This window comes from Amblyomma mixtum, chromosome 7, assembly GCF_055824585.1.
Source record: "Amblyomma mixtum isolate Tamu chromosome 7, ASM5582458v1, whole genome shotgun sequence".
Classification (NCBI taxonomy): domain Eukaryota; kingdom Metazoa; phylum Arthropoda; class Arachnida; order Ixodida; family Ixodidae; genus Amblyomma; species Amblyomma mixtum.
Genome location: NC_143018.1, coordinates 7,954,154 through 7,964,528, shown reverse-complemented (window position 1 = coordinate 7,964,528; position 10,375 = coordinate 7,954,154). Strand labels below are relative to the sequence as shown.

The 10,375-nt window shown below is 47.9% G+C and overlaps 1 protein-coding gene across 2 annotated transcripts in view; it reads left to right on the top strand.

Annotated features, from left to right (window-relative positions):
- The first annotated feature begins 8,039 nt into the window (after positions 1 to 8,039).
- Positions 8,040 to 10,375, top strand: part of LOC149334881 (uncharacterized) — a 175,079-nt gene continuing 172,743 nt past the window's right edge. For both annotated transcript variants that reach the window (XM_089551519.1, XM_089551518.1), the window contains exon 1: positions 8,040 to 8,456. In XM_089551519.1, the coding sequence (XP_089407645.1) occupies positions 8,365 to 8,456 (92 nt within the window). In that variant the 5' untranslated portion in view covers positions 8,040 to 8,364. The remainder of the gene's footprint in view (positions 8,457 to 10,375) is intronic.

Sequence of the window (10,375 nt, the reverse complement as noted above, 5' to 3'; positions counted from 1 at the left end):
TTCGCTGCATTCAACACAGCGACCGGACACGACAAAAATAAACTGAAAATGCGCGGAAACAATGACAAACTAAACTAGTTTCAATATAACTTTATGATGGTCAATGCAAATAACAACAAGTTGGTTTGGTTTTTGGGGTTTAACGTCCCAAAGCGACTCAGGCTATGAGAGACGCCGTAGTGGAGGGCTCCGGAAATTTCGACCACCTGGGGTTCTTTTACGTGCACTGACATCGCACAGTACACGGGCCTCGAGTTTCTCCTCCAAAGAAATTCAAGCGCCGCAGCCGGGATCGAACCCCCGTCTTTCGGGTCAGCAGCTGAGCACCGTAACCACTGAGCCACCGCGGCGGCAACAACAAGTTGGCGCAGTTATATTCTGTGGGCGGTTATGTATGTAATTTTTTAAGAGTTTTCGGAAAAAGGGATTATCGTAGCACTTCGGCTGTTTTTGCGCAGTAATTCTCCCTTCTGCCTTGATTTCTCGATTCTCATTCATTTTTCTCAATCAATCAATGTTTATTAATATTAATACTAATAATAGTAATAATAATATTTTTACTGCTACTCCATCTTGTGTTACATACAAACTCGGACCTGTCAAAGCCAAATGGAGGCTTGCAGGACTAGGCCCGGTAACATCGGTGAGCGAAAATTTAGCGCAATAAAAATATAGCAAGTATACATACACTGAAATGCAAATACTGAAGAAAATACACAGTATAAAAAAGACACTGCAGAAATCATTTAGCCGTTTTAAAACATCACAGATTTTAACATCTGTTTTAAGTTCATTTTGGAAGTAGCAGGGAATAGATGATGAGGAAGACTATTAAATATTGTAGGTACATATACACGTCGTCTTGCTTTGACAAATCTGGTTGAGTATTTAAGAACAGTGTAGCGCTGACCTTTACGTAGGGTTCTAGCAGCAAATGATTATAATGATGATGATGATGATGACGATAATAATAATAATAATAATAATAATAATAATAATAATAATAATAATAATAATAATAATAATAATAAACTTTTCCAGTCAGACGTCGTCCCGATAACTGGCCTCATAGCGCGAGGAACGTTCGCAGGCAACGACCAGGAACTAGAAGGAGGTTCCCACGCAGTGGCGAGTCCACCTGGTGACCACCAGGCTCCCGCGGGACAGCGCAGGTCGGGGAGGGGGTCCGCGAGCGCGGAACATGGAGACACACCGAGGCCGTCACGCTATGGCGGTGGCGCTCCGGTTTGACTTGACTTCGTTCGCGGCAGAGCGTTTCCGTGGCTTCAGTGCGCGGACACGGTCAGATGGCCGCTTGCGCCATTCGGGGAAGTGGCCCACGTGGAAACGTGGGCAGCGTGACCGTCGCGTGCAAATGCGGCCGGGGGTAAACAAAACCCGCTTGCGTAAATGTAGCGTCACTAGCCGCAACAGCAGCGCGCAGATTAGAAGGTGAAACGTGCTAGTTTACTTACTGCTTGCCTGCTTGCTTGAATGAAGGAGCGAGTCAGTGTGTGAACGGGTAAGTAGTACGTGAGTGAGTGAGCAAGTGAGTGAGAGTTAGTGAGTGTGAGTGAGTGAGTGAGCAAGTGAGAGTGAGTGAGTAAGTGAGTGTGAGTGAGTGATTGTGAGTGAGTGAGTGAGAGTGTGAGTGAGTGAACGAGAGTGAGTGAGTGTGAGTAAGTGAGTGAGTGAGTAAGTGAGTGAGTGGAACTCTAAATGACGGCAATGATTGTTGCATACTCTTCCATAGAGTACCCAAGACCACCGTGCCCACAACGAGCAGCACATATAATACATGTGGACAGGAAACAAACAACACAGTGAAGTGAAGCGTATGCGCCAAGGTAATTCTCATTTTAGGTGCGCAAAGGGTGAACGTGCTTTCGGTAGCTTTGTCGGAAAGGGAACTTGCGTTAGAAAGATATCATTGCTAGACCATAGCATTATCTTGTCGAACCGTTTTTGTTTCACTTTGTATATTTATTTTCTATATGCATGATACATCCACGTGCCTCCTATTGTGAAAATAGTAATTAAGTTGGAAGTACGCGCTTCACGTTTTGTCACTCTCTCGCATTTTTAAGGCGGAAGCCTTTAATGCCTCATCGTTGTAAGCAGAAGTTGTCGACAGAAATGTCACGCTTTTCAATTGGTTGAAACGGTCGTGACGTCACAGTGCGCGAATTTCAAACGGGGCCAATTGTACTTTGGCTAGTAAACATGCAACCAATTAAAGAGATCGTGTAGTGATGCTACAAGTTAGTGGGACTTACTTAACCAATTAGCCTAATTAACCTTTCTAGTCAGACCAGATAAATAAATAAAACCGAGCAGGAAATTCGCCGAGCTCGGGAATCGAACCCCGGTCTCCGGAGTGCGAGACGAGCACGCTACCACTCCGCCATGCCAGCTCGATGGTTTGGAATGAACAAAGGCGCGTCTAGTGAACACAGTGTCTTCGTTCACTCCCATCTTCCTCCCTTCCCGTTACGGCGAGGTTTAGGAGTGTCCACCGAGATATGAGAGAAAGAAACATTTCCTTTCCTCAAAAACCAATTTACCGACGAGCAAGGCGTAGAACCTTTCCTCAAAAAGCGTTGCATTCAAAGGGCAACGCATCGCGCCGAACGGGTGGTGGCGTTCCGTGGACTGCCTGGCAGCGCTGCAACACGCTGTCGCGTTACACTCTTAAAGGCAAATATTAAGCGTCATTAAATGGCAGTTAATTAATGCACCCACAGAATGTGAAGTGAGCACTCGCGTAGCAGAATGCAGCACTCAGGCTTTCGCCTTTCACCACTTTAGCCGCTAAAGTTCCTCGTAATTTTTATTCAAGGGGCTCAGCACCAAGCCCCATAAGAATCTTTCGAACGCGGTTACATCAAGGAACAAATATTACGCCAGAATGAAACGAGAGATAAGCACAGCATTAAAATTAAAGGGCAAACACAGAAGTTCGACGAGCTTAAAGGGGTAGAAATGTGCGAAACTTGCAGGTAAATGCATGCGATGTTTTTGTGCTAGCATCTGAAACGGTAACGTAACAGCTGATTAAAGCTGCGACGACGTGCAGGCTTCTGCGTCGTGCATGGCGCCGTCTAGAGGGCCCCACGATGACGTCATCTACGGTGGTAGTACATTCCCAAAGCACAAACGTAAGCTAGAAGAAAGAAAACAAACTTCACGGAAGGTAATTAAGACACACGAAGCGTTGTTCGGTCGCATAAGACGATATTTCGACATTCGTAACATTTCGTTTCTCTAGGAGGTGCCTTCACAGATGCCTTGGCCTAGCCTGACGCATGTAAGTACAAACCCGAGTGCGAGTCGTGGCTCGTCTCGTCGTCCACTCTTTAGTTTAATCAACGCCAGTGCTGTGGGGCTTTCAATGAGGACGGGATAGTGCCCGCTCCGGAGAGCATTGACGTCCATGTTCTCCAGACTTGAAGGCAGTTACAAAGACGCGATTGTAGCGAAACTTCTGCTGACTCCCTGCTCCCAGTCACCAAAAGTGAGGGCTGGGAGAATCGAAGGCAAAGGCGCGCATAGCCAATCCAGAAAAATCAGTCTTGTATGCTGACATGATTCTCGGTGGCACCTGTGGTTGTGGCGAATTATTGCATAACAGAGACAAAAATGAAAGAGCATTAGAAGTTGTTTACTTGATGCCTTTATTTTGAGTTTTGTTTCATTCTTTCGTGGTTGTGTTCGCGGAACCCCACACGTCTGTTCACACACAACCAGACATCTCTTACGGCCATCCAATTGGCGGCTACATGCATGCTTCCTCGAAGGTGTCTTGAGGCGGCGACACGGTAGCGGTGAAAATAGGTCGGAACGTATAGTTGTAACTTCCGGTCTGGTGACGTCGCTTCCGGTCGTGAGAATCACGTGAACGATGAGGTATCTTTCCCCGAAGAGGCTTCTTATGCTATCGCGTTAATATATGCTTTGGTAGCAGAATCCGTTGCAGTGAACTCAGGCACTTGATCCCCGGCCAGCAGAAATAAAGGATGATAGGAAGCGTGTTTCTGAAGTCTGACTGTTATTTTGACATCACTTCCGCTGAAGATCAGTCAGGTTCTCTATCCATATCCTTGCAAGGTACAGTTGAACTGTTTTTACGATTAGACGCGAAAGAGTCCACAGGTTCATATAAAATTGCAGCCATTTTTCTTAAGATATATGCACTGGTGAAGGGTAAATTCTTGTCATCGTGTTTGATAAGTCCTTAAGAACTGGTAAAGTACCGACCGATTGGTCGCTGGCTCGTGTTGTTCCAGCCTTCAAGAAAGGCAGCCCGGTAGAAGTAATTATCGACCTATTTCACTGACGTGTATTTCTTGCAATGTGCTGGAGCATATTTTGGTGAAATATTTAAATACCTTTTTAGAGAAGCATAATATTATTGCTAAAGTGCAACATAGGTTCTGAGCCCCGCTGCGGTGGCTAAGTGGTTCTCGGCTGCTGACCCGAAAGACGCGCGTTCGATCCCGGCCACGGCGGACGAATTTCGATGGAGGCGAAATTCTAAAGGCCCGTGTACTGTGCGATGTCAGTGCACGTTAAAGAACCCCAGGTGGTCAAAATTTCCGGAGACCTTCACTACGGCGTTCCTCATAGCCTGAGTCACTTCGGGACGTTAAACCTAATAAACCAATAAACCAAACCATGGGTTACGAGGAGGATTTGCTACCAACACGCAATTAATAGCAACAGTTAATGAATTCACTACGGTTCTAGATAAGAATGGTCAGGTTGACATAACATTTTTGGACTTCTCCAAAGATTTTGACAGGGTGCCTCACAATAAATTAATAATAAAGATGATAACCGATGGTATACCTTCTGAAATGACCAACCTGGTTATATCTTACTTGACTAACAGAAAGCAATATGTTGCTGCAGACGGCGCGTGCTCTGGAAGTCGAGATGTTTACTAGGGGTTGCCGCAAGTATCTGTAATTGGACCGATCTTAACTATATGTCAATGACCTCGTCCCCTCTGTGAAGTCAACTGTTCAGTTAAATTGTTTGCACGTGATTGCGCCATCTTAAAACTATAAATTTTGTTCCTGATCAAACTGAGTTTAACGCAAATCTAAAATTACTAGTAGAATGGTGTAAGAAGAGGGATATAATTATTAATTTTGAAAAGAACAGTACACATGTGTCTTACTAATGAAAAAAAAAAGTGGAATTTTCATATAATGTGGATGGCAACTTGATTAAAAAAGTAGATAAATAAAAGTATTTAGGCGTTACAGTCTCACCCAGGCTTAAATGGACAGCACACATTGACAATGTATGCTCTTCAGCTCGTAAAAACATTATGGTTCCTAAAACGAAAATCGGGAAGGTCATCAAGTGAGCTTACGAACCCATAGTAAGGCCTTGTCTAGATACGCAAACATTGTGTGGGACCCTCACACAACGGTGGATACAGAAAAAAGAAGAAAAACTTCAAAGGTTCGCAACTCGTTTTATATACAACCGGTACAGACGCCGGGGCTCTTTGTGTGCTATGTTGAACGTAGCACAGCTGGAGTGCTCGAAAAACGGAGGAAAATTGCTCGAATTAAATTTATCAGTCGCCTATATTTTTTGAAACTATAGCTTAGACCCCCAAGAATACATAACTGAGCACTAATCTAAGAAATCTCGTCATAAGCATCAACACTATATTGAACCAATCTTTGCTCGTACTAATGTCTATAGGTAATATTTTTTTCTTAACACGATCAAAGAATGGAACACACTTCCGCATGATTCTCTTCTGCTTGCCGCCGATGAGGGATTGGAACCGTCATTTGGCTTCGTCAGTGATGCACTATAATGCTGACGTCGCATGTTGTTTCCTTTCTTGCATGGCGTCTTTGTGCGTGACTGCTTCTCATTTGCTTTGTATAAGTATGCGGACCATGTTCGAACCGCAGTATATGATAAATAACGATGGGAGATCAAGGCAGGAATGGCGGCGGAGAGTAAATATACAACTATTTAAAGAAAGTAGGGTGATCGGGACACCTCGTCATCCACGGAAAGGATATGAACAGCGACGTGCGCTCTTTTCATTTCGCATTGTGTTTAATTCAGCGACTGCCAGCTGTGCACCAAAAAGCACCGAATGTCATAAGCATCCTACAATATAATAAAAACTCTCACTAGACTTGCAAACTGAGCTGCTACTGAGTCTTACAACCGGCGCATACACGCAGTGATGCCGAAATACGACTTCACGGTTGTAGTACATTCATCCGGATGTAGAGCAAGGAATCCTCGTAGTTTGTTTCTTTTCCAATGCGATATTATTGGAGCTGTCGGCACACCAAAATTCCTCGGCCAAATCTCAGGAGAAGTTCCCTGATTGGTGGACAGCCTTGAGATCTCGTGACCACAGCGGACCAATCACAGTGCAGGACATATTCCTAAACTGGGTTCAGCATTGCCCACTGACGGAATTTGGGACCCACAAAAATTTTCATATCAGACCTAAGTTGGCCGGAAAATCCAAACTAGACGGAATTTTGGCTGTCAACTTGAAAGCTGAATGAACTGGGACATCTTCTAAAGCAACCGCGGCACACGCTATATAGGAGTTGACGATATGTTGCCTCTCCTCGACTACGTCAATAGCCTGGATTAATTGAAGTAAGATTCCAGAGATATTTAATAAGGGAATCAAAGACGACACTCTAATGCTATCGAATTTCCTTTTAAGGATTGCTTAAGTGGCCCATAGTTTTTTTTCTGTAAAATTCGATATTTAATTAGAAATGCGTTCATTATACAGACAAATCGATCGGAGAAACCGCATGAAACTGTCTACTTCCTAGCCCTAGCTCGCAAAACAGCACCTGTACCTGCCTTCTCTGTGGCACCGGTGACTGCGGTCGTGTTTGAATCGATCAAATGGCAATCCGTGGATTTTCTAGAAACACATCCGGCAAACAGGAGGCAGTTGATGGTGTAACGGTATTTCGCATGACTTGGTCGTCTTCGACCTCAGAGATCGGCGCACAGCGAAGGCGCCCGTTGGCTCCCCTCGCCAGGCTCCCTCGTGATCGATTGGCACCTCCCGGCAAATGTCACAGTGCACGGGAGCCGCGAAGGAATGAGGCAGCGGACGCCCTGACGAAGGCCCCGCCACAGCCTCTGTGTGAATGTCGACAGCTCGAATTACAACATACGCGTTGCTGCCTTCTAAATCTGGCTTTCTCTTGTTAGCGTGCTAGGTTTCGGTGTTTTCTTTTCCTCTAAACACGTAGCGTTACCTTCGCGCAAACTATTGCGCGTGTTTTGTGAAGTCGTGTACAAGTCGTCTTAGTAAGGAATACTTCAGAAGTCTGACAGGGGCTACTCTCTCGTTCAGTTTGTTTCAGTTCTGCTAGAAGAATGGTCTAAATACAAACATCAAAATTACAAAAATGTTTTTGTTCGCCGACTTTTTTGTCAAGAAAAGAAAGGCGCGTCATGTTTCATTTTGCAACAAGCCGAAAGCCCGTACGCTGCTTCCAAAATTGTCACGTCTGGAAATACGCTTACATTTTCTTTTCCGAGATTCCTCCTTAGTCTCCCATTTGCATTCCAACACGCACGACAGGTGTCAGTTCCAGCGAGCAAAGCAGTTATTACGAAACTCTTTCGAGCAATCACCCGCAGATAAATAAAAACACATAGACGCTCCCACCCACAACACAGCTGCAGCATATATCGACCACAGAAGCGCGCACTCTTTTCTTATTTTCTACGCTCCTCGTCATGATAGCTTTGCCTTCTCGACTGACACCTCCTTCTCTCGGTCCTCACTGAATGACGTCATCAGCCGAACCTTCTTTTTCTCTCTTTCTGGGTCAACCATCGAACCGCTCGCGTCGATCGCACAACGCAGAGCGACCTCCCCACGTTGGGCGCCAGAAAGGGACCCCACCTCCTCCTACACTAGTTTCGGGCGCCGTCCGCTAGATGCCGCCCCGGGCGCGCATGCGCCCAAGCCTGCGCTAAGACAGCGCCGCCGTCGCCTCCGCGCTCAGCGCCGAGGGCGAGGGGTGGGCAGCTGCTTCCGCTGCGTTCGCCGGGCGAGCGGCTCCGAAGGCGCAGAGCGCCCGCGAGTGTGGTCGAGTCTTGCGCGGGTGTTGTTCGCTACGACGGTAGCCGGCGGCGCGAGCGTGCAGTTGCGTCGTCGTCGGTGCTGTGTGTTGTGTGTTGGTGCGCGGCGTGTGTCAGAGCGGCTACGCGCGGCGGTGTTCGCGCCAGCGCATCGTGGATCTGGGGCGGCCGGCGGCAACGTCGGGTGGCCAGGGTTCTGCTTCGGGGCTGCGCCACCGGGGTGGTGAGGATGCGGACGACAACGGCCCGGCCATGACCCCGGAGCCCGCCTCCATGGCGCAGGACCAGCAGGAGCCCGCGGCGCCGCCGCGCGCCGCGAGCAGGACCAGCGGAAACCTCAAACGGTGCGTCTCCACCTTTCGGGAGAGAAAAAGAAAGAAACAACGAACATAGAGACACACGAGTAATTTTAAGATGGACACACGCAGGCGCCGACGGCAACGCTGGTGATGCACACAACTGTAGGGTCCTTGCTGGTTCTATGTGAAGAAACGGGACCGATAATTAAGAGAAAAAAAAGTGGCGATGAGAGCTGTATAGAGAGTGAGTCAGCACTAACGGGCGGTTAACAGTCGCAACTCAACGAGAAGACCAGAAGCAGCAGCCTGTTTATTCCGGACGCGACGCATGTGCCCCGAGGCTCGTCGGTCTTTTAAGTCAGCTGCAGAACGCTCGCCAGCCGGCTTGTCGCTGGAACAGCTGGCGTCATCAGTCACAACTCGTAGCGCGTTCAGCTGTAAAGCTGCCGGAAGATTCACGCGCTCGAAAGCATTGTGTATGCTCACGTTATTACGGTCGGTGGTCGTGACGATGCTTGAGTGCGACGTACAGACTGGTCCGATAGATTCGCGACGCTGGGGCGGATTGTGTTCACGACAAGGGTCTTTGAGGAGAGAAGCAGCTGGGGGTTCTAGCAAGGTGCTCTAAATTTCAAGACGATAGCGTCCCAGCGTGGTCAGCTGGGCACTCTCGTGTTTGTTATTCAGTGTGGCTTTATTTCTGGTGGCCTGCTGTTTCAATATCCATGATAGCAATATTCATTTAACGAAGGATTCTTTCTTTCGTATATATCAATAAATAGCCAACGGAAAGAAAACGAAAAAGAAAAAGAGATCGCGTTAACTGTATATTCGATCCCTTAGGCAAAATGTTTGCCCAGAGTTTCTGCATACAAAGAAAACGGAGGATGCAGGGATATTCGCTTAGCTTTCTTGTGAGAAATTCCGTTGAACACGACTTATACTTTGACGCTCCACTTCAGCGTATACGCTTAGAGGCCTTGCAGCGAAGCCTGAGCTGTATGCGTCTCCGCGATCGCCTTATACACGCAGGAGCTCTTTCTTTCTCCTTGTCCAATCTTTGATTGACGGTTCAGTGGTCCAACACTGGCCCAGGCATTCGTGGCCCTCACTTTGTCTGGAGCAGATTTGCGTCGCCCTCTAGTCATCCTCCCCATTCTCTTTTTCCCGACGCTTTGTGTGAACTACGCAAAAAAAAAAGAAGGGAACAAAAATGGAAAGCGGCACCCATCGGCTCCACAGATCCCTGTTTCCCAACTTCTTGCTGAATGGTTCATTTCGTTGCTCGCTGAATCTTTGTCCCGGCGTCGGTCCTGCAGCCAGCAAGCACGACTGGCGTGTCAGGCGCAGGAGCCCGCCGCTCCCGTCCTACCCTCCTCTTCGTTTTCCCGGTGCTTTGTGTTCAAAACAGTAAATAGCGAATACAAAAAAAAAGTAGAGAATGAAAGCGGCTTCCATCCCCGGCCTCCAGTGCCGGTCACCCCCGCAAATGCCACCGGCGGCAGCGGCGCGTCCCCCCTCCTCTCCTGATCCGCATCTTCCCACCCGGCCCGGCGGACGGCAGGGGAGTGCAGGAAGGGGGCTTCCCCGCCGTGCTCGCGAGACAACATGGCGACGCCGGTCGATCGATGCGCAGGCACTCGCGGCTTTCCGCGGGTCGCCGGTGTAGACCTCCGTGCCTCTACCTGTACGCCGAGCGCGCAATTCCGGAAAGACCGAACTGCCAACTGGCTTGCCGTGGTCAAACCGATCAGTTACGGGATGCGGATGGACGCGATACCCGTGTATCTCCTTCCGTGTACATCGACTGTTCAAAGGCTGCGGGAGAGGTCGACGTTTGAGTGCTTTCTCTGCGATGAGTAATTCGCTACAATTCACATTCTGAGTATGCGGTCTTATATCTGAACTCTTCCGAAGGCATGCTGTGGAAAATCACAAGTCGCGGCTACAAAATGCTTCCACAC